The sequence below is a fragment of the Antrostomus carolinensis genome, unplaced genomic scaffold (assembly GCF_000700745.2).
Source record: "Antrostomus carolinensis isolate BGI_N321 unplaced genomic scaffold, ASM70074v2 scaffold9039, whole genome shotgun sequence".
Taxonomy (NCBI): Eukaryota; Metazoa; Chordata; class Aves; order Caprimulgiformes; family Caprimulgidae; genus Antrostomus; species Antrostomus carolinensis.
The window spans coordinates 77,890-105,268 of NW_010337860.1; the positions used below are offsets into that span (position 1 = coordinate 77,890).

The following is a 27,379-nucleotide window of genomic DNA, read 5'->3' on the forward strand; positions in this document are numbered from 1 at the left end:
GCTGTAATGCTACTACAAGGAGAACAATACTTCTGTTATTTTTTCCACCTTAGAACACATATCAAAATAAAAGTATCTGGAAAATTCAGAGCAATGCCTCTTGAATAGTGTTTTGATTATTTATGAATAGTTTGAATATTAACAGTCTTTACTTTCCATAGACTGATGTGGATGTGTATTTAAAAACTGGAGAAGAAAAGAGAAAAAGAAACTCTTATGATAAAATGACTGTTATTAGTCAGCACCATTATTTCAATACTTAAGTGAATTTTATAGAATTTAACAGTGTCTGCCTAAAGCTGTGGTTATACAACATATATGGACACACCACACACCATCTTGAACCCACAGAAGCTGTGGTTATACAACATATATGGGACACCCATGGACACACCACACACCATCTTGAACCCACAAAAATCAGAAAGTCTATGAAAGGTGCATCTTCTTTTATTCGTTTGTCTTTGCTGCTTCAACAGGCAATTTCTTTATAATCCAGGTTTTCAGTTTTTCTATTTCAGTTTTGCTTAACTCATGATGAAGGTTTGGAAATGTATGAAGTGACGTTGATACTCCCAGTGACTTTAACATCTTGTTGGTCTCTTCACCCCATGAGTAGAGAACCAGTTCATCAGCAGTTCCATGACACTGAAATAATTCTGGAAGAACACTTTCATTTATTTTCAAAGCCTACACAGAAAAGAAACACTGTCAGACATATCACCAAAAATTTTAAAAGAATAGGTACAACTACATGGTGACAATTTACATAGCATTTCATTTATTAACCTGCCTTTTAGTGACCATATTGTACTTCCTCTCCAAAAGCAAACAAGGAAATATTACTGGACAAAAACTTGCACTTCAAATTCCAGTATGCTAACTCTTGACAAATCATAGGGTTTACTTTAAGGTCTAGATCCCTCTCCAAATAAGAGAAATGGAAAAAATTCATGACAGCAGATGGAGCCCATGAGTATTATAATTCACCACAAATTTTCAAAGAATTGTTACAATTACATGGACTCTCTAAACAACTACAGACAACTTGCAAAGCATTTCATTTGTTAATCTGCCTTCTACACTGACTTACTTTGAAAAAATTAATTGTATTGTCTGTGCGAAAAAGTAACAAAACATGACCTAAGGATAGCTTTAAAGCCTCATTTCCCTAATACTCTGCTTACCTATTTCCAAGAAAAGTCACAAATTTAGAATATTACTCAATTGCCTCAGATGAATAAACATCCTATACTCAATTTTAATTATCTTTTAGCTAAGTAGTTTTTTCTATAAAGTCTACCACACACTCACCTGGTAAACAGCAGAGTCTTTATTGAGAAAACTAGACAAAGCAAAGACTCCTGCCAGATCGTGATGAAACCTATATGCTAAATGCATTGCCATTCCACCTCCCATCGAAAAGCCTCCTATGATATAGCAAAAGAAACAAAGATTGGATTTTGTTATATGTCTTTGTAACCCAGTGTCAAATTTATACACAATGCAATCAAAAAACACCTTGAGCCACATAAAGGTTACAGTGATCTTAAATCAACGCCTGATTCAATTAAGAAGATGGATAGCTAAAGTACTGATAAAGATTCACTACTGAGGGGGACGTGGGGGGTAGCAGGGTGAGAAGAGTGCCAAAAAGCCCTTTGTGTATGGTCCCTACCAGGTAGGTGAACACTGCAGCCACATATTCTCTGATGCTAACAAAGCAAAACTCTATAAACAGATAATTCTCACTGCTTTTTTGTTCCATTTATTTTTCCACTAGGCTAGCAGCATTCACATGTGAAAGATCCGTATCACTACTGTACATAATCAATAAATATTCATCACATCAGGCTAGCACACAGAGGGTCTTTTTGTTGTTACACCTCAAGATATAGAACAACTAGGGAAAAACTGCAATGTACCCCACCTGAGCTCTCACAAAATCTCTGAATTAATGGCTGCCCGTGTTCCATCCACCTCTTCAGCTGCACCTATTCCTTACGCCAGATAATTCCTTGGGGATGAGTTTTACATGATAAATGCTTATTCATTAGGAAAAAAATTCCAGATTAGCACAACACTTCAGAAGGACAGAGTACATAGGCTATTCTATTGACTGCATCCAGACAATGTCTAGGGTGAAGAATGACTGGTTGCTGAAATCTCTTTTAACACAGAGACGGCAACCAGCAGAAAGGTTATGACTGCAGCTCTACTTAGGGCAGGATTAGCATCCAGGGTATTGGTGATACTATTGGTTTGTGCCAGGTAGTTAGCTGGTGTTAATTACTTTCAAAATTCTAAGCCCAGATCTTTTCACACAAGAGACGTGAACTTAAGGATTGAAAAAGAAATGCAAAAATAGTAGACAAAATACCAAACCATTTCAGCTTATCTTTTAGAAGCAATTAAAACGAGATCCCAAAATGGGAACAGCTCTTTTGCAAGGGCTACATGAGCCCTCTAGGTTGACTTCTGTGCTATGCAGAAGTTTGACATGGGTGTTAAACAAAACCCAGTCAGGAAGCAGTGCCCCTGCAGCACTGAAACTGAGTCAAATGACACCCCGTAACTTTGGTACTTCACTGGATCCTGGGACCACACAGGAAATCCCTGGCCCACACAAGCTCAGAGGCGGAAAATGCTGCACTTTCTAAGTATTAGTTCAGTCATGGTGAGACTGTTCCTAATGGGGAATCTTCCAGGATGTTTATCTGCAAGTCACAGCAGGTCTGAGACTCTTCTAGCTCACAGTCCATCCCATGTTATGACTGGAAAGTTTGGCTGTATTTGTGTAGGAAATTTTCCTGAACATACTAGCTAATTTAGACATGAAGTGTTCTCTTTCTTTCTCCCACACAACATTACTTTTTGATTTCCGATGAATTTCTGAGCAGAATTTCTACTGAATTCTTCCTTCTACTTACTGTCACCTTGCATTCCTAAGAGATTATTATGGCCAAAGGCAGTAACTGCAGGTTCCCAACTTAAAGAACTTGGATCTGAGAGAGAAACAGCAAGACTACACAATGTGGAAGACTGGAGTCTTGCTTTCCTTTTTCACACACAGTCTTTAATCAAATTAGGTGATCTGTATCCTCAAACCAGAAGATATACCTGCGATCCCCTAGCTATGCATCCCCTAGCATCAGCTAAGGCTGATAATACTCTGATATTTATCTTTGGTAAATAAAGCCAGGACCTGCTATCTACCCTAAGAATCAATCTTTAACCAGTCAAAAGTTAAATGTAGTAAGTCTAAGTACCCAGAGGCAGTTAGAAACAAAGTTAGTTGAGGAAAAGTAGGAATGAATATGGATGAACAAGTTCAGAGCACACCTTAAGAACTCACGCAGCTCACATCACCTGAAAGTTTCAATAAACTGGTCTTCACAAAAAAAAATATCCCAACAAACCTGAGGATACTACTGCAAGCCTTTCATCTGCATCACTATTTCCTACCAGACTTGTTGCCTTGTCACAAGCAAAATAGTTCTATGATTAAAAAATACTTCACAAGTATCACATTAACCACAGAAATTCAACACCATTGACCCCCATATTCACAGAAAAATACAGACTTCTGAGAAAGTATATAAAATACGACAGCTAAGCAAAGTTATTATGTAAACAACAACATCTTGTGCTGAAGTTTCCTTTATTCTCTTCAGTGGAATCTGGTAATTTTCTTCATTTCCTTTTGGTCATTTGGAATGATGCTGTCATCCTTAAACCTAAAAAATAGCACTTATACTCAAAGAGACCATTTTGCATTTGCTTACAAATAAATACAGATATACTTTGTCCACATATAAAATGAAGTCCATTTTAAGCATTTTAGAATACAAAAAAAAAGCTGCATTGAAAACTCATTACTAGTTTGTAAATGATTTAATCTAAAATTTTGTACCCAGTTAGTCACAATCTGGCAACACTATCTGCAATTACTCACCAGCAGTCTTTGACAATGCAGTCACCTTCTGTTTAGAAGAATATTAGGCAACGGTTCTTTCATGTGGCTCATACTACTATGAGAAAATGTAACACAAAGGACTAGTTCTTTGAATTTGGTTTTCCAGGGGAAAACCTGAAGCTTATCACTTGATACCACAACAATCTCTGAGTAAATGCTGTACAATAAATGCTTCATAAACAACAACTTACATAAGCATTTGTACTTGGAGACAATTTTTTTTTACTACAAGAAGTATTTCATCATAAGTGTATATTCAACATAACACATAAAAGACATGCTCAGTCAAGAACTTCTAAAAGAATTTTGGATTAAGGAAAAACAAGAGGCAGGTACAGATATTACACAAAACAAATGGATGAAGTGACAGTCAGAATGTAAGCAAAATACACAAAAAAGTACAATTATACTTATGTACATCAATGATATCAGCATAAAGAATACATAAACCTCACAGCATTGATAAGCAGGTTGTGTTATGAGTGTTAATCAAGATTAAAAATGACAGAGCAACATTTCAACCTTAGATGGGCAGAACACAGCAAACCCTTCACTTGAGACCAATCTAATTCCAAGAAGTACAAAGGATGTGCATAGAAGTTCTTAATTAGCAAACCGGTTTCACATAAAAAGTATGTCAATTTTCCATTTTTCCCCTTGTAGCTATTTTTAAAGAGATCTGTGATTAATACTTCAAAATAGTTAAAAAGTGTTGGCTCTGCAATGCTCAGGATACCAGTTCAGGAAAGCATCTATTTGCACAAAACAAGGGGAAATGGGTTTAAACTGAAAGAGAGTAGGTTTAGATTAGATATTAGGAAGAAGTTCTTCACCGTGAGGGTGGTCAGACACTGGAACAGGTTGCCCAAGGAAGTTGTGGATGCCCCGTCCCTGGAAGTGTTCAAGGCCAGGCTGGATGAGGCTTTGAGCAACCTGGTCTAGTGGAAGGTGTCCCTGCTTATGGCAGGGGGGTTGGAACTAGATGATCTTTAAGGTCCCTTCCAACCCAAACCATTCTATGATTCTATGATTAACCTTCCTGCCTTACGAAGGAGGTTTTGCACAGGCTAAATGGTAAGCATCTACAAAAAAATTAGGTAAAGCACCTTTCTTTCAGTTGCAAAGAAACTTCACTCAAGTAAGCATTTATGACCTTAAACCTGTTTCTGTGTAGTGCAGGTTTCTAGGCAAGACCCCTTTGCAGTGAGAAGAAAGATGCTTGTAACTTGCTTTGCTAGTTGAGAAAGATCTGCTGAAATCACAGGATCATCACACTTCCAAATTAAAGTATTTGAAAAAGAAACTCACTCCCATGCAATACTTTACTAAAAACAAAATATTATTTGCTGGACTATCATCTGTAACTATGTTCAGGTAACCCCAGCCACATGATGATGTAATACAGTGAACAGAGACTGAATTTCTCATATGTAATTTATTCAAGCTTGAATAAAATAGAAGCCCTCATCACAGCTGCCACTTTTCAGTGATAAAACCTTCTTTCCAGAGCTTGTAAATGGCCTTAGGAGCCTTTTAAACATCAAAGTTTGTATAAAACCTTGAGCTCACTTCCACTAAAGATCTTGTTTTTTTATTAATTTGCTCCTCATTTGTATCTGTTTGAAATTATAATCTGGTCAATGATGACACTGCTCAGGAAATCAAATATTTACCGTCAAACTTCAGTTTTATTTATTTATTTGTACTTGATCTAACAATGTTTGGGTTTGTATGTAAGAAAATAACTAACTTTATTATCTAGCACAAAGGTTTCTTTATTTAGTCTTGTGCCCTGTATACAAGAGAGAATGCTAAAAAATCTGCCTTCTCCCCCATGCTCCACTTCAGTGCTTGCAATGACATGTTCCTAAATTCAGAAAGTTCTTCAGGTTTTCATTCTTTACAGAAAAACCACTCTCTAACAAACACACATTCGACATTGCTAATTGCTTCCCGAGTCACACAGATCTGACTGTAAAATGCCTTAGTCTATTTGTTATAGATAAGGATTATGGATTTAGGAAACAACAAAGCAGATCACTTTTTTGGTCTTTCCAGTGTAATTTTTAAAAGTGATCAAAGCTGTTTTCCACACTAGAAATCACAGCCATAGGAAAAAAAATTTAGTTATTATTCACATTTAGTGCATGAATTCTGCCATCTGCATTGAGTACAGATCTTCTGCTCCTTGCAGGGGCAGACCTTGAGCTCTTCTCACATGAGTTTTAAGTGGCAAAGGTAGAAATTACTTCATTACAGCACAGAGCCAAAAGAGGAAGAAGAGAAGTTAAGCCCCAGACTTTGATAAGGATTCAAATTTGGGTGTAGGAGTGGTTTTTGGAGTGTTTATTTTAAGCAATAATTCTTTACTAGTCTCTGTAGTAGTTGTTTGTCTTTCCTGTATTTCTTCAAACTTGTCAGTACAGCTTTGGTAACAAAGTGGCAAGAGACAAATGCTACAGTGTACAGTGCCTGTGCCAGCACAGTGCAAGGACAGACAAACACTCGTCTGCTGTATAAGGATATACCAACACAGCCAGAAATCGTCTTTGCCTGTTCTGCTATCACCACAATACTTCACATACTCTTGCCTCATTTTCTTTCCATTCTCTAGCATTTTTCATTCTCATTTTCTCCTTTCTTTAGATATTTCAACTTAGAGTTACTTAATCTATCTGTTATCAGGAATTTTTCCCTAAAGCTACGTGGCAGTTTACTTCCTGCTCTCTATATGGAGTTTCTGTGATTTACCTTCTACTAATGGTAATAGCACAACTTTGTTCTACACATCATCTGCAAAGAAGCTGACTTTCTCTTTTGACCTTCCTTCTTCTGTACATGAATGGAAGTATTATATACATTTAACAGTGCTCATACAAGAATATCAGCAGAGAGTACAAATGCCAGCAAATTCCCTTCTCCACAGAACTCCCTGAACACTGCTCCTGTGTAAGTGCTCAAACATGTACTTTGTCTCAAGTGAATTTCCTCGCAGCAGCGATTTTCTCCTTTTAATCTATTCATGAAACTTACTAACCACTAACCTTGCAGGCCACCAGAACTGCAGGGAATAGTTTCCACCCTTGACAGCCTTTTTATTCTGTTTGTTACTCAGTCACTGGGAGTCTTTACAGGAACAAAGGCAACTTCCCTTGACTGGCTCAGCCACTTCCTCTTGCTAAGAGCATGAATCACTTTGCTACCCAAATTTCTCACCAGGCAAAAGGTATTTGGAAATGCATATTTAAGTGGTACAAGTTTTACTGTTTTCTTGTAAAAATAAGTATACAATAGTTTCTAATGTATCAACTGGCAGTAAAACTGGAAACAGTGAGATTTCATTGTCAACTGATATGGGTAATAGAGGGGAACCCAACGTGTACCTAAGGAATCGTAATTTTTAGCACTAGAAGGAAAATAAAAACCCATGAAAAGTCTCAAATCAGTTTTTACTAAGATGTAAATCTATGGCTTGCTTTCTTTACCTACTGTGTTTTCTTGGATGTTTCTGAGGATGACAGCACAGCCCTGCTGCAACATTTACCTGTCATTTTTACAGTCAGCGTAACTGCACAATGTGGAAAAGGGAAGAGAATAAACTATTCTTTATGCTCATGGTCTTCATTATTTTAAACTGAACCACAGAAAAGAGACTAGAAAATAGGCTCTATAAAGCAAGGAATAGTGAAGCACAGGAACAAGTGGCCTTGGAAAGCTGTGAACCTTTCATTAATGGAGATCATTTAGAACATGTCAGAAAAGCAATGGTAAGGGATATGCCTAAATAGAGCTGAACCTGCATTGACACATGAAGCTGGTTCAGCAAACGTTGTTAAGTCTCACTCTTCTATGACCCCATAGGCATGACTGTCAAGAAAGTACAGGTTAATGTGCACCCTGTGGCACATTTACACATGACTCTCAAGCATTCTAAAAGCCCATCCATCCATTTAATTTTGCACTGAATGCAGGCATTTATTAAAGATAAGTAAGCCTATATTTTCAACAGAGTTTCTACTATGGCTGAAAAGATCAGGATTTAATTCTCTTCTTCCCAAAGCCATTATCTGATGATAATATGTGACAAAAATATCATGATTGTATTATTTTTTATTTTACTGCTGTGAGCACTATTTACTCCTCATCTTCACTATCATTTGCTAAACCTGTCACTCAGCATGCAGATCGAACTGAGAATATGCCACCTTTCAAAGACCCTCATTTCTAGATACATTAATACAGACACTGTCAAGAGCTGGGAAACAAAGGGACAAATGGTGGATCCTACTTTCTGGTTAAAATTATTAGCATTTGTACCTCCTACTGAATGATTTATGAAGCAAACAGAATCATTAATTTGTTAATGTCTCCTGATTGTGCATCAGGAAGTAAAAAGAGTATTAGAGATCCAAAAGAAAAATAAATGGCTAGTTCAGGTGCAAACAAACAAGAGAGGCAAACATTTTCCCCAATTTACACCAATGCACTGAAAATTAATGAAATATTTGCTGGTACTATGGGGGAGATACACCAACTACTGCTTTCAGCCCAGCACCTCATAGGCATAATTTAGATAAACCACAAAGCCACATAATGGGTGCTACAGAAAATCTCATTTGAATTTCAGTGACAAATGGCAATATAAAACCCTTAATTTACTTTGTGAGAGCAAGATAGTAAGTGCCTCTAAATGAAAAGCAACACTTTGTAATAAAGACAGAAGATACAAGATAGGATGAGTGACAGCAAAAGGCTTAGAAGCCAAAGACATAAAACACAAAGGCTGTAGGTGAAGTAGTTAGCCCAACATTTTAATGATTTATTGTCGATTTTTTAATCTTCCCATATTTATCGAATCCTCTTCTCTGGGATGTCAAAGCCAAGGTATTTCCTCCTCATCCCATTCTCACACACACTGAGATGAATGGAAATGCTAATATTTACAAGAAGCACAGAGCTTTCATGTTACTTCCACCATGGTTCAGTAGCTATGTAAGAAGTCTAGTAATAAAAAGTGGTTGTGTGTCTTGTGTTATTGTTACAGTACAAGGGGTCAGGAATCATGCATGTGTTTTTTGGCATGCAGTCAAATCTACAGGACTGTTATGCAAAGTTTATTTTCACTGGCTGCTTACACAAGTGACTACAGGTGGCAGAGACCAACACGCTTGATCAGCATTTCTGTGCTACACAAAAAGTGACCTGTGAAAGTAGGAAAATAGTGCTAAACTAAGAATGAAAAAAAAGAGAACAAAAAGACTGCCTTTCACTGAAGCACAGATGATCAAAGTGAGCACTCTCAGAACGCTCTAAATGTGAAGTTGCTATTTCTTTCAAGAGCTTCTAACATATTCTTGAATAACACTTTGAAATCTTTGACAATTTCCACATAAGTGGAGTTATTTTATAGCACACTATCACTCTGGAAGCAGTTAAAAAGTTAAAACAAACAAACAAAAACAACCACAAGAAAACAAAACAAAGCAAAACCACTACCACCTGAAAAACCAACCCAGCTTTTAACAGAAAAAGAAACTATTGTCCTACATTTCAAAATACGGTTATTTGCTTGTTTAGCTAACTTAGCAATGAATGCAGGCATTTATAAAGAAGGAATACATTCAGTTTTTAAGAAGGCATACTATCAAAGCTCCAAGTGTCAGAATTTGACTCATTTTATCATCCTTTTTTATCTCCAAAGTCAATATAAACCTACTTACAGGATTATTTGCAGTAAGTGCTTTAGCCAGGAAGACCAGTAAGAGTAACTCGACAGGAATGTCTGGCTAAAAAGTTACTTCCATTATCAAATTTTGGGAAAGATATAATTATTTTTGCATCATTATATATTGCAGTAAGTTTCCCTTCCTTTCCTCTTTCAAGGTCAGGGGAAATAAGCCTTCATGAACAAGAAGTCCACTTCCTTCAAAAGACTTCTGTATTAGTAGTAAAGCAACTCATGAAACCGTCAGGAAACAGTAATGGGTAGATGAGCCATGTACTACTGTGTGCTGGTTGTTAAATTCACTGATATGGAGGTTTTAATAATAGACTACCTCCAGTGAATTAAGTAATTCTTCAGTAGATTCATAGAACAGCTGTTAAAAACGAGGTCGCACCAGTATTTTTCTTGATACAGAAAAAAAGAAGTGGACTCCATCCCCAGCTTTAGAGTTCTGCTCTACAAGCAGCCACTTGTGAACTTCAGCGCTAACTATGCTACTGCAACAAACAGTGCAGGCTATAATTGCTTTCAGAACAAATTATCTCATTGTACCCAGAATCTTCAGACTTGTGGAAAGTTTGAATGGCTCCAGGAGAATCATCCTTCAGAACACCAGGTCTTTGGCTCCTCGTTTTCTACTGCTTGAGAGCCTGCTCCTGCTTCCCCTCTCTTCCCACTTGCTCTCCTTTGCACGGTGCTCCCTCAGATCTTGCCTTCTTATCCCACACCTCTGAGCTGTCAGCAGCTACCCACCTTCCTGCTTGCCTAACACCTCACTTGTCCTCATCTAACAATATCTGACACTCATCCTCAGCCTGCAATTTCCAGTCCGCTATTCCATATAAAACCATAACCTTCAATCTTGTTGCCTTCCTCATACTAATTTTGTCTTCTTTCCACTCATTAAAACTTCCACTCATTAGAAAACAAGACAGTCCCACAACCCAGTTCTCCTTAACCCTTTAACAACCACTTCATTCCCTGTAACTACCTCTTCACACAACTGCTTTGATTTCTTAGCCTCTATGACCTACCTGAAAAGACCCCCACTGCTCTTCACAGACTCCCAAATCCTCCAGTCTCTTCTCTCAACTATTTTGTCTCTACTTTCCATAATAAGACATGTACCAGTATTCCCATTATGGATCTCCAACATGACTCAACATCACTGAAAGCACAGGAAATACTCATAGCAAAACTTCACCATGGTTTCCTCTGCTGTAATCGTCTTTTCCCTTTACCTCAAGAAGGCTGCCTCCTCCAACTCTACTGTACCAGCAGTCACAAATCCACTGTCTGCTCCCAACCTGTTACCTGTCTTGTACCAGATGGATACTCCTGAATTTTTCAAAGAGAAACCTAAAAAGATTTGACAGGACTTAGTTCTTTCACATTCTAAGCAAGTGACCATATCTTCCATTATCTCCTAGAGACAAATCTTTCCCAAACTCAGAGAAATTTCAGGCCACCTATTTCTCCTTTTCCAGTGGACATTACAGTTTGTTGTAGACATACTGACTATATCTTCAAAACCAAATCTTGCCCTCATATGCTCTTTTGATCAAAAATTTCGTAAAGCTGTCAGATGCCTTTATGGAATTCCTAATTTACTGGAAGAAACAATGCCAAAAGATGGGCAACTATATGCATGAAGTCCCATCTAAAATAACCAAGTATGTCACATTAGGCTGACTCAGACTGATACTAAACCCAGCCTTCATGCATAGAAACCCTACAGCATCTCTAAACTTCATTCTCCACTGCATCACACAATGGTTAATCATCAAAACCAGTGCAGAGAAGGCACAAAGTTCTCGTGAAAGAACACGGAATCTTGTGCAGTCACAAGTGACAGAATTAATTTTCCACTAGCGAATTTCTTATGCCTCCACTTGGGTCCCATTCTGTACTTTGGATGGAGCCAATTCAGGCCTGCCTTGTTTCGCTTGTTGCACAAATATTAGATTTGGCTGTGAGGATGTATGCACATAGTCTCGGTCAGGGGCAAGGAAATAGTGCCTTACTCTAGAACCATTAAGTCAAAGCTCTCAGGAGTGAGAAAATAAGTATAGTTATTTCTGATTTACAGATGAGGAATGCAAACACACAGAGATGGGGACTTCCAAAGAATCTACAGGCTGAAACAATCGGCGCATGCCAACTTTCTCACTCTGCTTATGACTTGTAAAACAACTTTCATACTCTGCAATCTCATTAGTTCTAATTTTGAAGGCTACAGAGAAAGGAGAAAAGCCTAGAGGCAAGTTGGATCTGTACACAGAACATCTCACAGCTCACTCTGCAGAAAAGCACCTGTGCTTCTTTAGCTGTTTCCAAGCCAGCAGGTATAACACAGGAAAGACAGATCAAAGAGACTGTGCTGACAGCCATCTAAAACAATGCATTCTGCAGCCAGGGCAATGAGCCAGACAGAGAATGTAAATAGAGGCCTTCAAAGAGCAACGTGGGGCTGGAGCAAGAAAATGTAGGCTGAATGGTAGTGGCTGAATGGTAATGGCTCCACCACACAGGACTTCTGATGGCATTACTCAATTGTCCATAAATTTATAAGTTCCCACATTGAGAGTTTTTTCCCCAACCTGAAAGAGTTTGTGGTCTAGGGATGGGACAGGGAGCCACGGACTCAAGAATCCTCATTCCCTCTATGACACAGGCTACTGCACTGCCCTCAACATCCCACTATCTATAAGTACCGTGAAAGTTACTGGAAATTTGTAGAAATTAAGAGGGACAGGAAGATAGACACATACGAACGATGACAGCTAATACTTCATTTTTGTTATCAAGCATTAAACTTTAGTGATGTGTAACATGCAAAGTTTTCCCCCCCTAAATTAACCCAAAATTATTAGAGCAGTAATAAAAAGCTCATGGTTACTTATACACTACATGTCCAACGCCAAAATACAAGTCATTTTGAGAAAGTATGCTTTTCTATCCTTTAAAAGGGCTGAAAGGAAATAGTCAAAATATGTACTTGTTAAAGTAAATTGCTGCATACTCTGTATTTTAAACAACAATTACAAATGACTATTTACAATAAAAACAGTTTTAAGTTACATTTTTGAGGACACTGCTTACAGTTAGTCATGTTCCCCAGCTGATACAGGTTTAAACAATGATTCAATGTTCTTGACGACTGCAGATAAAGCTGTTCAGCAGCTGCAAGGCAGGCTTATGAGCTTTCAGGATGGAGTAAATTCAAAGTAGATGATCTCTTAACAATTAAAAACCACTAAAATAAACACATTAAAAATAAGTCTCTCTTACCTATTAGTATCCGATTCTTTGCAATGCCATTTTTAACCTCATCGTTGATCAAGGCCGTAAGTCCCTGGCACATAGAATCAATACTTTCAATGTGTTCTGGACAGTCATTAGAGATCTTATACCTGTCAAACCACACAGTGGAAAAGGCTCCTTTCATAGGTGTATATGGCCTGCAGTGGTGAAAAGAAAGAAAAAAATTATTAATCAAGTATAAGATCAAATACCTTCAACATACCCAACAAATAAAAACAATTCAGTATTTCTCCAGCAAAGGAGAGAAGGAACTTATTTCAAGTCAAACTCAATTTATATCCAGTCACACTGCATTGCCTTGCATTCAAAACATGGTCCTTCAACAACGAAGACAGCATGTGGAAGCTATGTAAAATGCAAGTTTCAGTCGGTGCAATGTCAAGGTTGATCAGGTCAGCTAAACATTTTACATCTTAACCCTGTCAAGAGGTTCTTAATCCTAAACAAAGTCTGGGCTGAAATCCACCTTGGAACAGGATAAACTGAAGTAACTGCTAAACGAGACAGCTTTGCAGGAGCTAACTTTATGGGATTCAGTTGTCTTTTTCTTGTCAAAATTGACAGGATATAGGTATTATGAACTTCTAGGTATTTACAAAAACTTCTTCCTTCAGTAAATTTTTATTTTTCTTAAATAAATACAGCCATCCTCACCTTAATGGGGCAGGTGTCTCATGACTGAAAGAAATGCCATGTGCTTACTGGATTGGTGTACAGACACAAATTGGAGACATGATACTCCCCCCTGCCATAATACTGTGTTGTCAGATTTGTATTTTAAATGCTTTGACATGCTGCCTAAACCTCAGATAATCAAGGAAGCTACAATTCAAAGCAGCCTTTTCTTCGTTTCTAAATAAAGACAATGAATAGAGCTCCGAAATCACAAGAAAGGTGATCTAATTGCCTTGCAATGGCTCTCTAATTTAATACCAAACATACTGCTATGAGATCGATGCTTCATCTCAAAACCAAGCCCCCTAAAATCCTTAATTGCAATGTTTAATCAAGGGGTACATTTTTTTTATTTTTACTTAAGTTCAGATGAGCTCAGATCAGATTACCATCACTGCCTACAAACAGACAGCCTTTGATAAATTTGTCTGGATGGGAACCAACTGAAAACGCTAACATTGACTACTGTGCTCTCTTTGGATTTTTTTCAGTACTAGGATTAAACAAAAACACAACTAACCTAAAATGGGAAAGCCACTATTTCAATTTTTTTTAATGAAGGAAAAAATTCTGCCTTTATTAATACCAGAGAGGCTTCACGTATGTAAATGGCTATTTCTAAACTAGAAATACTGCCACTAGGTAGGAGCGTACAAGAGGCAGTAATACTACTTGTATTACTCAGTCATGTAAGTAAAAAATGAGAGAACACAGATTTGCTTCTGCCCGGTGCCATGAACATGAAATAAATAAGGCCCATGACTTAGAAGCTGGAAAGCCAAATATAAAGAAAGAGGCAACAAACAGCAACACACAGGTACAGACAGACTACATTTTCATCTTTTTGAGCCCAGGTTCAGGAAAAAATACCTAAAAAACCACAACAATCGATGGTTATTCAAAACAGCATACAAATATGTGATCAACTTTAGTGCAGTATATGCTATAAGTAGCCCCTCATTTGCTTAATTCAAAACAAACCATATACTTAAGCACCAGAATTAACAAATTATTCTTTTGGCTTTCAAGTTAGCCCTTACTTGTCTACTAAATTAAAGGAAATTCAGTGGAAATATTTTGTACACCCAACAAGCTAAAACTAAATTAAAAAAGTGTTACTAAAATGCTTTTGCCTTAAAAAAAAAAAAAAAACAAACCAAACCAAAACCCAAAAACCCAACCCTTCTCTTTAGCATTACCACTATCTCCAGGATTCTTCTCAAGTGAATTGATCAACACCTAAGAAACAAGACTACAAAATTCTAATTCACAGAAGTCTTCCAAATTCTAAGAGGAGACATTCCAGTCAAAAATATCAACAACAACAGCAGAATCAGTGAGGTTTCTCAAAGTCACTTGGACGATGTGATGTACAACAGACGAAGTGCTTGGGCAAACACCATTTAATTTATGGTTTTAGCTCCTCTCTCAAACACTTTTAGATCAATCCTGGTTAAAATTGCTTACCAGCCAGAATGTTTTACTTTCTAGTAAAACCAGAGTACCTTATATTTGTGTGGGAAAAGATACAGAAGGTTTTAGAATTACTACAGCAGGTTGACCTGGGATTCCCATAGAATGAACATAAATATTTGTATTACATTATATAAATTTACACTTACATTACAGAAATATTAAAACAGGTTTCCCCACAACCGAAATACAGAATTATACAATTTATAAACATGACAAAATCTATAAGATTATAATACTTGATCAGACGTTGAAACTCAGGACTTGTACGTGCTGTCTTTGCAATTCTTCAGTTAGGTAGATGAAAGACTAATGTGTCTTAAGCCCACAGAAGACCCCTAAGCAAAAGAACAAGGTGCTTTCAGCTGTCTCAAAAACATCCTTGCAACCACTCTTGATTTCTCAGAAATGCATTAAAAATAACCTTTACATAAAGATGAGAAGTAAGATTCTTTTAATGGTTCACCCAACTGGCACATCTGTTTTAGTCATTCACCTTGTTCCTTAAATAAATCCCTTTATTAGCTGGCACACTACAACTCAGACATTACCACGGTAAACAAATATGTTTGGCATGGAACCATCTGTACAGCTCCAAGAACACAGCACAAAATTTTTTCATACAATTAAACCACAAAAGAAAAAAACAATAATAAAAAAGCACCCTATGTTACAGTGACACAAGAGGCTGGAATGAAAGACACAAAAGCAAAGAAATACAGAGGAGAGTGAAAAGTCCATCCGGTAAGATCAGCATGGTCCGTTAGGGACAGTGTCAGACCACGTGGTGAGCTTTAAGTGAACACTTTTTGCTTTCCTAAGCTTAATGAAAACTCATAATATTAGTCCTGATGATCTTTAGCTCTATGCCTCACTTTATTATCTTTTACAAATTAAACTAAAAACAGAGCTCCACATGTCTAAAATGTGTGCTGTGGAAGCTCTGAATGAAAATATATAGCCCTCCCAAGTTGTGTGGGGGGTTTTTTTTGTTGTTTAGTTTTAAAGGGGGTGTATATTTTTGTTTTCCTTGCTCTGGAGCACACAAAAGATTCAAATCCATACAAGAAAACAAGAAACAAGAACCCTCTCTCTAGGTATTTCCAACTTCCAAACTTGTACCTATTTTTAAGTGACATTTGAAACACAATTTCCTACAAATTGAACTAACTCTTAACATTTAAAAATAAAGGGAAAAGAAGAAATGGCTAATATCAAACATTTAAGAAACTGCAGGCATGCTGAGGAAAAGAGTCTTTAAAATGCTTTCCAACATTGTCCACTCACTCTAGACCATGTTTTCTAATTACTTCATAGGTCTTATTTTTTAAGGGTGTGCATTGATCTACAATTGTTTTCTCACACATACACTTCTTGAATGAGACTGCAGTTTCAATAAGATCCTACACACCTAATATTTGAATGTCTTAAAAGGAAAATGCATCCTGTAATATTTCTATAAGTATTTATCATCCTTTCACTCTTTTAAACATGTATGCAAATAGAAGTAATTTTCACTGTTGATTTCACTGCAAAGTTTCAAAGTAATACAGATCATTCAAGTTTTCACAAACTCAAGATAGGCTAGCTTCTGCTAATGTGAGTTATGTACTAATGATGAAAATATAATGAAAGCAGGAAGCAATAACACCATCTTTTTCCACCTTCCTGAAGCATGGATTATATACTCTAGACCTTGTTAATCATGTTTAGATTTGTGCTAAATAGTCTGAAATTATCTTAAGGTAACAGAAGTGGAGAGCAACTGAATGATGCTACACAAGGTTCAAATTCAGATCGAAATAGGTGCCAAATTCTGTCTCCAAAATTATGCTATTAGCATAGTGATTCATGTAAAACTACAGGTGTTTTTGTTCATTATCCAGTAAATCACTGTCCTTGTCCAACGTTTTATGTTAAAAGACAAGCCAGCACTACTAGCTGCTTACAGTAAGAAACATAAGAATAGCAGACAGCACATTGATGAATAGTAAATATGCTTCCCCCAGCTTTTTCCTCCTGATGCACAATTGTATCACTGCCTTCACACTCAGCACTGTGATCACTCTGCTAATGCAGTCACATAAAACCCAGACCACGGGTGCTGGCTTACAGCTTTCTTTAAGTTCCAGACAGAACTTCCTGAGATGTCAGACAGAACTGGGAATTTATAGTGAAGTTAGGCTTCAAGATTCAAAGAAAGAAAGAGAAAGATCAAAACTTTTTAAATCCTCACTTTTGCTTCCTTACCAAACCCACTTCCTCTCAGTTAGGAGGCACAGAGTTGCATGAGACACTATAATGTTGTCTTTTGAAAGTCTATGCATCCCTTTGAGAAAATCTACAGAGCACACTGATAGACTGCTTAAGTTCTAGAAGCAAGCCTTGACTCTCTTAAAGCTGATGGCAGGCTTTTCCAATGAAAGCAAAATTACTCCCCTGTCCCAAATCCTCTGCTAGCATAATCTCACTGCTGATACCAGTACACTGCAATAGAAAATCTGGTTTGTAATTCTGCTTTTTAATTCCCACTGCCTGCTTGAAACAGAAAGTGAATTTTAAAAGAAAAGGGGGGAAAAGATAGAGAACCCACCTCCTCAAATCAGAAGTATAATTCAAAGCTCTAATCCAAGGAAATTTTTTTGTTAAAACTGAGGTTCAACAAAACTTAACAATGAAGCTTTGCAGTAGGGTAACACAGCATAAAATGCATCAGAAATTCAAACAGCTTCAACTTGGAAGTATATTTAAAAAAAAAAAAATTAAAAAAGGAAGGCAAGAGTAATCTTCATGAGGAGTAATTTTGGCTGTTCCACAGCCAGGTTGTGCCTGTTCACTCAATCACATGCAAATACTTTTGATAAGAGTTGTGCTGGATGTAAACTGCCTGAAAGAGGAGCCAGTTGAGCTAGTACAGAACAGTTACCTGAAGAAATACTGTGTTGACAGCTTTTGTTACTTGGGACATATCTTATTCATTCAAAATAAAGGAAGCTGCAATAGAAACTGACATGAAACTCAGCAGGTCAAATTCCGAGTTTGTTTCTGTTGGTTTGTTCGGTTGCTTTTGGTTTTTTGTTTGTTTGTGCAGGTGGGTGGTGCAAAGTGGGGATTTGTACTAATCAGAGAAACAGCAATGATGTTATGGTTGAAAAGACTGTAAATGACCTTTTCTAGACAATGCCAGGTCCTCAGTAAACAGCTAATAGTAGCTGCTTTACAAATTCACTGAAAGAAAGTGGCAAGAGACTAATGAGGGTCCAATCTGAATAAGTCCTCCATTATGGGGTTTGAAAGACACTCTTGGATTCAGAGTGGTGTCTTTCACAAGTGGGTGGCAAACAACACTGAGGATGGATGAATGACACTAGCTAAGCATATAAATCCCAGAAAAGACTGTAAAGCTAGAGCACATGACAACACGTAACTTAGAACCCTACTATTGCATGCTGGAGGGGTCATATAAAAAACAGTCTCCAATTCTTCTTTATTGGAAAACAGTTGAGAGAAGGAAAAGAAGGAGGACATCTAAGAGTGTGATGTGGTTAAAGGAATTAGAAATCCAAGATTATTGCTATTACATTCTACTTTGTTTTCCTGAAGCATGACTAAAGTATACCTGACAAGTGTTTACTACGTTCCACATGGTATTTAGTATACAGTGCAAGCATTGCATCTATGCATATCCATGTTTTCCTCACCTAATGCAACTTGAGAAATAAAAGGAAAATGTGAAGTTTATCTAAGCATGCTTCCATCATTATTATACAGAATATGTTAAATTTCTACTTACAGAAAGAGATGAAAGAGCCACCCCATGACACTGGTCAAAACTCTTTCCATTTGTCCCTCAAACTCGCACCTCTAAAAATACTTCTTTGTGTTAAATTTATGAATGAGGTTAGGGCTTACAAAAGTGAAAGATTAATAACATTTGCTTGAGCCAAACATAGTATGATAGGCACCATGCACGCTCCCCTACATGGCTCCGCCAATCCTTCTCAAGTCTGACCTGCAGTACCCCTGCTGCTTTTCCAATCCTAGGCCTCTCGCAAGGAGAGGCTGCCAATGCAGCTGAACCCTGCCAAACCGTCTGGTGGTTTTGCAATATAGCCAAATGGGGACTACAATGAGATGAAACTCATTTCCACCCATGAGCCGAGCAAAGACGTGAACTCAGGTGAAAGGATGGAGTAGCAGGCCACGTAATGCTGAGCAGTCCTTACCAGCCACATACTTAGAGACAAGAGAAATTAGAAAAAAGGACACAATGAACTCTGCACGGAGACTTATTGGTCACAGAAAGGTATGTTGAGTGAATGTCAAAAAGATCCACAAAACAGCTCAAGAAGTACTTATAGTTTACTTTCTGATCTGTAAAAGAGAAGGACTGACAGAATGGAATGCTAGACAACGCAAAGAATCTTTGACCTAGATTTTTTTTTAAGGAAATTATAGAAGGTAAGGTATACTTATTAAAACAAGTGAAGCCTAAATGGTTTTAACTTTACCACGTTAGCTCCTGCAATGCCAATTTAAACTATCACTTTCTATTAAAAAAAAAAAAAAAAGGTTAAATTGGGTGGTATTCAGTTCTGATTTAGAAACTCAATAGAAACCTAATGTTTAAGTCACAGTTGTAGCAGCTGAAACAGTATTTAAAGCTGTAGCCATCCTGACCCAAATAAAAAAAGGAAACCCTTTCCTTTAAAACTATTAGTGTAGACGTGGCTATAGGGATTGCATCAGCTGCTAGGGCTACAATTTGAGCTTCTTTTTTTAATTGAAGATATACATTAGCATTACAAGTGAGAGGAAATAGAATTCTGTGGTGTTTAACAAGATTAATCTATGTACAGAAACCCTGATCTTGAAAGAAAGCTAGATAAATTCAAAAGAACAATCTATCAAAAGAAGTTCTCATTTTTAAGTATCCTACTTGCCTACATTACAGAGAAAAAACAAAACCTCTCTAAGCAATGTCTAAAAATTTTCATTTGTAAAGCAAAATTTGCATGCCTCAGCTACATGCATTTAATTTCCAAGCATACTCCACATTCAGGTGCCACTACTCTCACTACATCACACTGAGACTTCAAATCTACATATTTTTCCCTTTTTATCCAAGCATGCTTTTTACAATAAGCATTTTACTTAGAAATTCAGTGAGTCGTTCTTTTTTAATAGCAAATGTCACTACCCACATTCTGTTATTTTCACTCAGGAGAAAAAACAAATGCAAGACTCACAGACCTTTCCAAAGTGATGGGGGATGAGTGTGAGAAAATGCTAAGAACACTTTATCTGTCCAGGGGATATCTGGTGATCATTCTCTATGATATTATTATCTTTGATATTACAATATCTCTATGATATTATTATCTCTATGACATTATAAAAATGATTCAAGTAAATCTTTCTTAGAAAGTGTAACTTTTTACAGAGAACTACAGTGAATAGTAAAAAACAGTTTTATAAAATGTAGTTCAGTAATGTACTATTGCTTTCACCCATAAAATGGAAGTATCTTCTCTAGTGTTTGCCGAAATCCATGCTAATGAAGCCAGAGAACATGTTTTAGGATTCTTCTAGCTTATATGCTGGGTTGGTTTTCCAAAACAATTTTCAAACATATTGACTTTTGAAGCAAAACATCTCTGAATGTCTGATGTTGTAGTAAATAAAAAAGATGTATGTTTCAGCGCCTGGGACAAAATTTAAACAAAATGTAAATATAAACCCCGTCCATCCTCCACACACATAAAAAAAAAAATTCAATGTTTGTTGAAAAATGTGAATTCCACTACTTTTCAGAACTCACTCTTATAGAGCTGAAGAATGTATAAAGCCAAATCTATAGATCTAACTTTCAGCAGAATTATATCCATCAAAAATGTGAAGAGGTATTCCTGACCTGCAGTTTACCCTGCCAAAGCTTCTAGCATTGCAGTTGTATCATCAAAACTGCTTTTCCTGGCTTAACTACTTTGATGGAGAGCATTCAGTGTGTATGTGGTAAGTTTTGCTGGAAAAGACAGGAGTTTATAGGTTATGAACGACATCCACATCAACAGTATTTTGCCAGAACAGCATATTAGCCAAGCAACCCTAGTATGGTCTTGCCTAACCTCAAGCTTTTTTGATTTCATCATCAGCGTAAAAACCTGCTGGCAAGCTTTGCACTCTGCTCCTGTAATTGACAATGCAGTGGCAGGTTGTGCCACCCACATCAGCCTAGCTTTCCACCATCGTATCACTGTCTCTACATGATCAAAGCGTGGATCAGAACCTTCTTCAGCATATCTACCCACCTGTAACTGTCTACCTATAGGTCTCATTATCAAGGATGCTGAATTCCTCCTTTGGAGCCAAAAGCATTTGTAACTCTTATCAAAACTTACATACATACACACACACACACAAAATCAGATCATATATTTAAGTTCCTAATGCAGATATAATTACTTTAATACTTGCCATTCAAGTTTGGATGTTCTAGGCCTTGTTTTTCCTGACTGTGGAAGAAAGGAGAGCAGCTATTGCAAATGTTTCAAAAAGCACAGTGCATTTTGGACTTGAATACCAAAACAACATGAAATGGGTCTGTAAAGGCTTCTGTTACTTCAGTTTCAACCAATAAAACATATCTTCACAAATTCACTTCAGTATTGCTGCAAACAGTGGCAAACACTATTGTGCTTAAGGGCATCTGTTTTATTTCACTATGTCAGCTAAGGGCGCTTATCAGCAGTAGATGGCTGGACACTAATATTCCCAAGTGTGCTTCATATTGCCAGTCAAAGACAAACAGTGTGGGTTTTTTATTCTTTGAATACACAACTTTTCACAGTTTTGCTAAAAACCACTTCTGAATCAGCTCCTGCATGACCTCTACGTGCTCTAGAGAACAACTTAAAGAAGAAAAAGAAAGTGGAGTTAACTGTTTATTCACATTTTTTAATGACAACAGTATTTTTCTTCCCATCTGTTTACCAAAGTACTGAGATCCAAAGTCTTAAGGTAACAACAAATTCCCCATAAATGCCACTCATTTGAGTCAGGAGATCTTGTTGGTTAATCATTTATACATAGTTTATGTCTGTAGTTATCCAAAGAAATGAAAAGAAACGTGAAAAGGATGGGACCCTAGAAGCACAGTGGGATGAAAAAGTGAGGCACTAGCCTAACATGTGGTCTGAGGTGCTCTGGCTGCATGTAACGTGAAGAAAGATCATTTCACAGGTAAGCAAAAACTCCTACATTTCTCCAGTACCTGCTGTGTTGATAGGGAAGAACTGGATCCTGTCAGTACGTGTGACGTGCCACTGATAACTCTAGACATCACTTTAGCCTGTCATCAATGAAGTAATGAGCATATTATTTACAGAAAATCATATTCACTACCCACAAACCCAAAACACACTGCTTCAAAGACTTCCACTCATGGGTCTGATTTTTCTGTAACACAGTGAGTACATTCACACTGCAACCTCTCAATTGCTTTTCCTGCTTAAGTAGATCATAAAAAATACATGGTCAAGGAATTTTTTTTCACATATTAGTGCATGCCAGACAAAATCTGCTATTATACTTCTTTATGCTCTCTGAGATTTTTTTTTTCTGACTTTCAAACCACTGCACCTCGTAAGTTTGTTCAGAATGCCACAATTTCCTTTTCTTTTCAGCATTCATTCACACTTATTCAGAAAGAAATAAGCCTCATTACCTTTCGAGGAAACATTTTCCTAACTTAGAGCCACAGACACCTTGAAAATGAATTTATATTAAGAAAATTTAAACACCTCTGAAATAGAAGGTCATATCTTTAGACAGTTAAATATGGAGGTAGGTGTCCCAACTTTTAGCCTTAACTCATTAACTTCTCAGATTTACAGGAGTAAATATTTGTATCTCTATTTCCCATCTACAACTGAACGCACAGTGTCATTTAAATAATGAGATTTGTGCCTTACAGTGAATGATGAACTCAATTCTCCTAGAAACAGCTGGGTCAGGATTGAAACCAGAAGAAATGTGTAATTTTGAACTCCCAGTTCTTTCTCCAACAGCTGAAGATCTTTCACATTCTATTTGCCAAAAAGACCAATTACCTTCAGAACTGAAACCTGGCATTAAATACAACAGAGTATTTTAGTGGTTAATTTATGGGAGTTAATATTGGTAGAACTGTGATTCAAAACATGGATCTATAACGCTATTACAACACACACTGGAGTATCTTCCTCTATGTATATCAAGGAGATGGAAAGATACTATGAGGACAATACCTGAATGTGAATTAGAGACTGTGATTTCTATGAAGTCTTAGCCATTTGGAGTTTTAACCACTTAAAATCACAGTCCCTGGGCAGCAATGCACTGTTGAGCTCCAGTTTTGCCAAAAAGCATATACATGAGAAAGAAGAAGGAAGTGTTATGACAGTCTGTACCAATATTCACAAGCATATTTTACAGTACTGGAACAGAGTAATTTAATTCTACAGTTAAAACGCATCAAACAATACCTGGCAGGAGCCGTTGGGTAAATTACTTTTATATGTTGGAAAGCCATGTCTTGATTCAAAATTTGTTTTATCCATGTTCTTGCTCCTTGGCCAGTATCACCTGTATCACACAGAAGAATACAAGAATTATTCTGTGCATTTAGAAGGAAAACTATACAATGTCAAAAATATTTACACCAGATTGCCCTAATTTCTAAATCACAAAGTTAACTCTCCAAAATGCTAAAAAAGAACCTTCTAGAATAACCTCAATCTCCTTTCCATGGAAGACTAACTCAAAACTTTCTAGAAACAGACTACTTTAGAGGCCTCGCAGAGTAAGTTTAATAAATACTTTACTACATTCAATGGCTTAAGTACCTCCTGATCAGGCCTGACCTCTTACTTGCAACTTACCTTATTTGCTGATAACAATGATAAACAAAAAAATACTCATGAACATCTTAAAAAGTGAAATAAAATACCTGTTGCTCCCCATAGAAGATATAATTACTTTTACTACAGAATTTTACGTTAATCCACTTCAAAACCTAGTCAAGAGCAATAAAAAGGATCTTCACATGTAATTATGCCAATATCACACACAGGTTTTAAGGGAAGTATCAGTCAAACTCACAACTCAAGAGATGAGTTTCAGTTAAAATAGCTGTTGGGCTCCTCAAAAATCTTCCTCCTACAGTTCCATTTGAAAGCTAGTTGAGACCGAACTCTCAGTGTGTTTTTTCCTAGTCTTATCAACTCAGCCTATACCCAAAACCCACGCAGACTGAAGCGCTACAAACAGATACACAAGATGAATTCTCATGCAGACAGCACATGTTCCTTTCAAACAAATACACATATACCCAACAGACAGTTTCTAGAGCTTGTCTTTGCACCACTGGTATCTTCAACTATAATTTCACTGCCACCTCGCCGAACAGCATGCACACACAGGTCTCCAGTAAGAGAGACTTGCTCCAGTGCTTCAAGCTTGAGGAAACTGGCCCATCAAGGAATATGGTTTACAGTAGGCAGTAACATATGTAGTAACATTCAACCTAAAAATCTGGTGGGGATTCAGCAAACCGTAATTTCACCCCTGCCACTCATGCCATAGGATTTTAGTCTCGTTTGAAGTTAAGGCTCTCGCATATTATCAACTCAAACTGCTGAGTTAACAGCATTCTCTAATACTTTATCTCAAATTGGTCAGTTTGACTTTAGAACTCACTCTATTCTTCTCAATAAAATGGCCAAACCACAAGAAAAAACATCCCTGCCCTAAGCCCAGCTTACTGACACGTTACGTGAGTTCATCTGAACAATGTCATATGAATATACCAATTTATTGTTACAATGATTATAATTCCCCAATGAAGAAGATTTGCTTATGCTTTAGCACTCAAACAAAATTCAGTGACCTTTATTTACACATATAATTAATGCATCTTCAGAATTAAAATGGAAGGCAAAAGGATCCAAACCCAGCATTTTTTTTTTCCTGTTGAGCAGAAATGGCATAACCATGAAGTTCTCTCTGACCTAAATACTCCAAGTGACAAATAAGAAATAGCATCGCTAAACTGATGCAAACCCTATTCTCTGCTATGCTAGACAGTAAAACCAAAGTTACATCTTTAAGCAGATGCTTCAGAACACATTCCCACAAGCACTTTGCTTATGCAAGTAGTATGGTCTGAAGTCCAAACACATCTCTGACTCTTACTAGACACTCTTGATATGCAAGGGTTTCCTCTTGGTTGCTGACCTATTTTATAAACAATAAATCTTAAGGAAGCTTGAATAAACATTTAGTTTTCTAGACACTCCTCTTTTTTCCAATTAGAAAGAAAAAGTTTAGGCTTTTCAAATACTTGCACAGGACCAACCCTCAGGCAGGCCAACCTAAGCAACAATCTAAAGGCTTCCAGAATTGGGACTTAGATCTTTACAAACTCCTTAATGATGCAGGACACATATTTCAGTATTTATTCACTTTTATTAACCTTTGCCAAGATCAGCAGAAGCATTTACAGTAAATGTAGCTAGTCCGTCCATCTAAAGTCCATAGACAACTCATTAAGAGAAAATTTAACTATGAGCTTCAGTGTGTCAAGAGTCCCCATGGTCCAAATGCTCTGCAACTGCTGTGAGCACTTCCATGCAAAGGTAATGCATTTTGACTTGGTAAGAATAGAATCTGGAGGGGAAGGATAAAGAGAAGAGACTGGGACACCAAACAAAACCCTACAACCTTCTGAAAGGTTTGTCTTTCAGGCTGTTCTTAGATTTTAGCATTATATATTCTTCTGAACACTACTAAAAATAAACAAACAATGCACAAACAATTCTGCTTCGAGTCAGTTTCCAAACCTGAAATAGACCGAGAGCAATATTCTCCCTCTCCCCACCAGCCCTGTAAAATATGAATTATTTTCCTTTCAAATATAGTTTGAATTTCCAAATTTTCTTTCTGCGCAAAGTTTAAACAACATGTAACATGCCTGTTACAACATGCAAAGTTGTAAACTTAAGTCTAGAAAATTATTATATATTTGTTATGTCCATTTGCCTTCCCTGCTGAGCGAATGGGAATGAATCCTCTATCTAAACTTGATGCACAGTACCAGGAATTTTAAATTTATTTTTTTTTAAATACCATTTTGCATTTACATTCTCCACTTGTTATAATTTGTCTAGAGCAAGAATTATGAACCAAATGCCATTTGACTGTCACTTTCCAAACACAAGCGCTGTATAAAAGGGACCAATTCAGGTTTATGGGCCAGCTCACAGCAACAGCACCGCAGCTACTTCTGTTTTAAATTCTATTCTGTACAGCTGCTAAACAGAAGCAAATAAAAGCACCCTTGTACTTCCCCATTGCAAACATTATGAATGAAATCATATCAAAAAATTGAGAAATTGTAGATTATTTTAACCACATGTGGAATCAACCTCTAACCATAATCTTCCCTTACTCCTCCAACATGAGAGAAAATAATTTCCTCAAGCACTAAAGCATTAGCGCTAACAAGAGAACCGAACATATCTTATGAACTCTCTTTCACTTTCATTCTTGAATTCACAGAATTTGAGAAAAGCAAAGTTAAACTAGATTACAAAAATCTATCTAAATTAATAAGCACATCCATCTTTGTTAACTAAACAGAAGCATCAGCTACAAGCAAAACTAAAGACACTGAAAGAGCTGAGCACGTTGCCAAACGCCCATGGACAGCTAAACGGAATTGACTCCCAAGGCCCTGATCCAATAAAGAGCTATGAGTACTGTTTGTTTGTTTTTTCCAAGTCCTGTGGACTTGTTATTTCACAGGTTAGAAATAAACTTTAAGAAAAAAACCTAACAAAAGACACACTGCCCTCCTGCCCTCAGCCTGGTCACCAATGGAGGTAACTACCTTCTGCAGATGGTGGCCATGAGGCCAGTCTGGACACAGCTAGGACCCGTTCAGAAGTACAGAGAGAAGTCAGACTATCAACACTGGCTTTTAGGGGTGACAACAATACTCTCAGTCTGATCCCAAAAATGCCAAGAGCCATTTTAGTTATAAAAATCATCCTTTGCATGAGGCTACTCTTAGAGTGGATGAACAAAGAGAAATATCTTCTGGAACAGGTTTGTTCTCATGGTGAAGAAAGCCAGGCTGGTGCATGACACCACCGTCCCTAAAACAC

At 37.1% G+C, this 27,379-nt stretch overlaps 1 protein-coding gene across 1 annotated transcript; it reads right to left on the bottom strand.

The window, feature by feature from the left end:
- Positions 1-437: 437 nt before the first annotated feature.
- On the bottom strand, positions 438-27,244 carry LYPLAL1 (lysophospholipase like 1). The gene is made up of 5 exons (XM_010175314.2): positions 27,103-27,244; positions 23,699-23,798; positions 12,993-13,162; positions 1,315-1,430; positions 438-690 (listed from the first exon to the last, which is right to left on the bottom strand). Exons 1-5 carry the CDS (start codon positions 27,242-27,244, stop codon positions 451-453), a joined length of 768 nt encoding a protein of 255 aa, XP_010173616.2. The 3' UTR covers positions 438-450.
- Between the last annotated feature and the right edge of the window lie 135 nt (positions 27,245-27,379).

What these genes read in the sequence shown, in the direction of transcription:
- LYPLAL1 (XM_010175314.2), bottom strand. Translation starts at nt 27,244, where the DNA reads ATGGCTCTTGGCATTTTTGGGATCAGACTGAGAGTATTGTTGTCACCC. An exon ending in ATGGCCACCATCTGCAGAAG is followed by an intron (nt 23,799 to 27,102) that starts GTAGTTACCTCC and finishes TGTGTGATACAG; the next exon opens with GTGATACTGGCCAAGGAGCA. An exon ending in TACCCAACGGCTCCTGCCAG is followed by an intron (nt 13,163 to 23,698) that starts GTATTGTTTGAT and finishes TCACCACTGCAG; the next exon opens with GCCATATACACCTATGAAAG.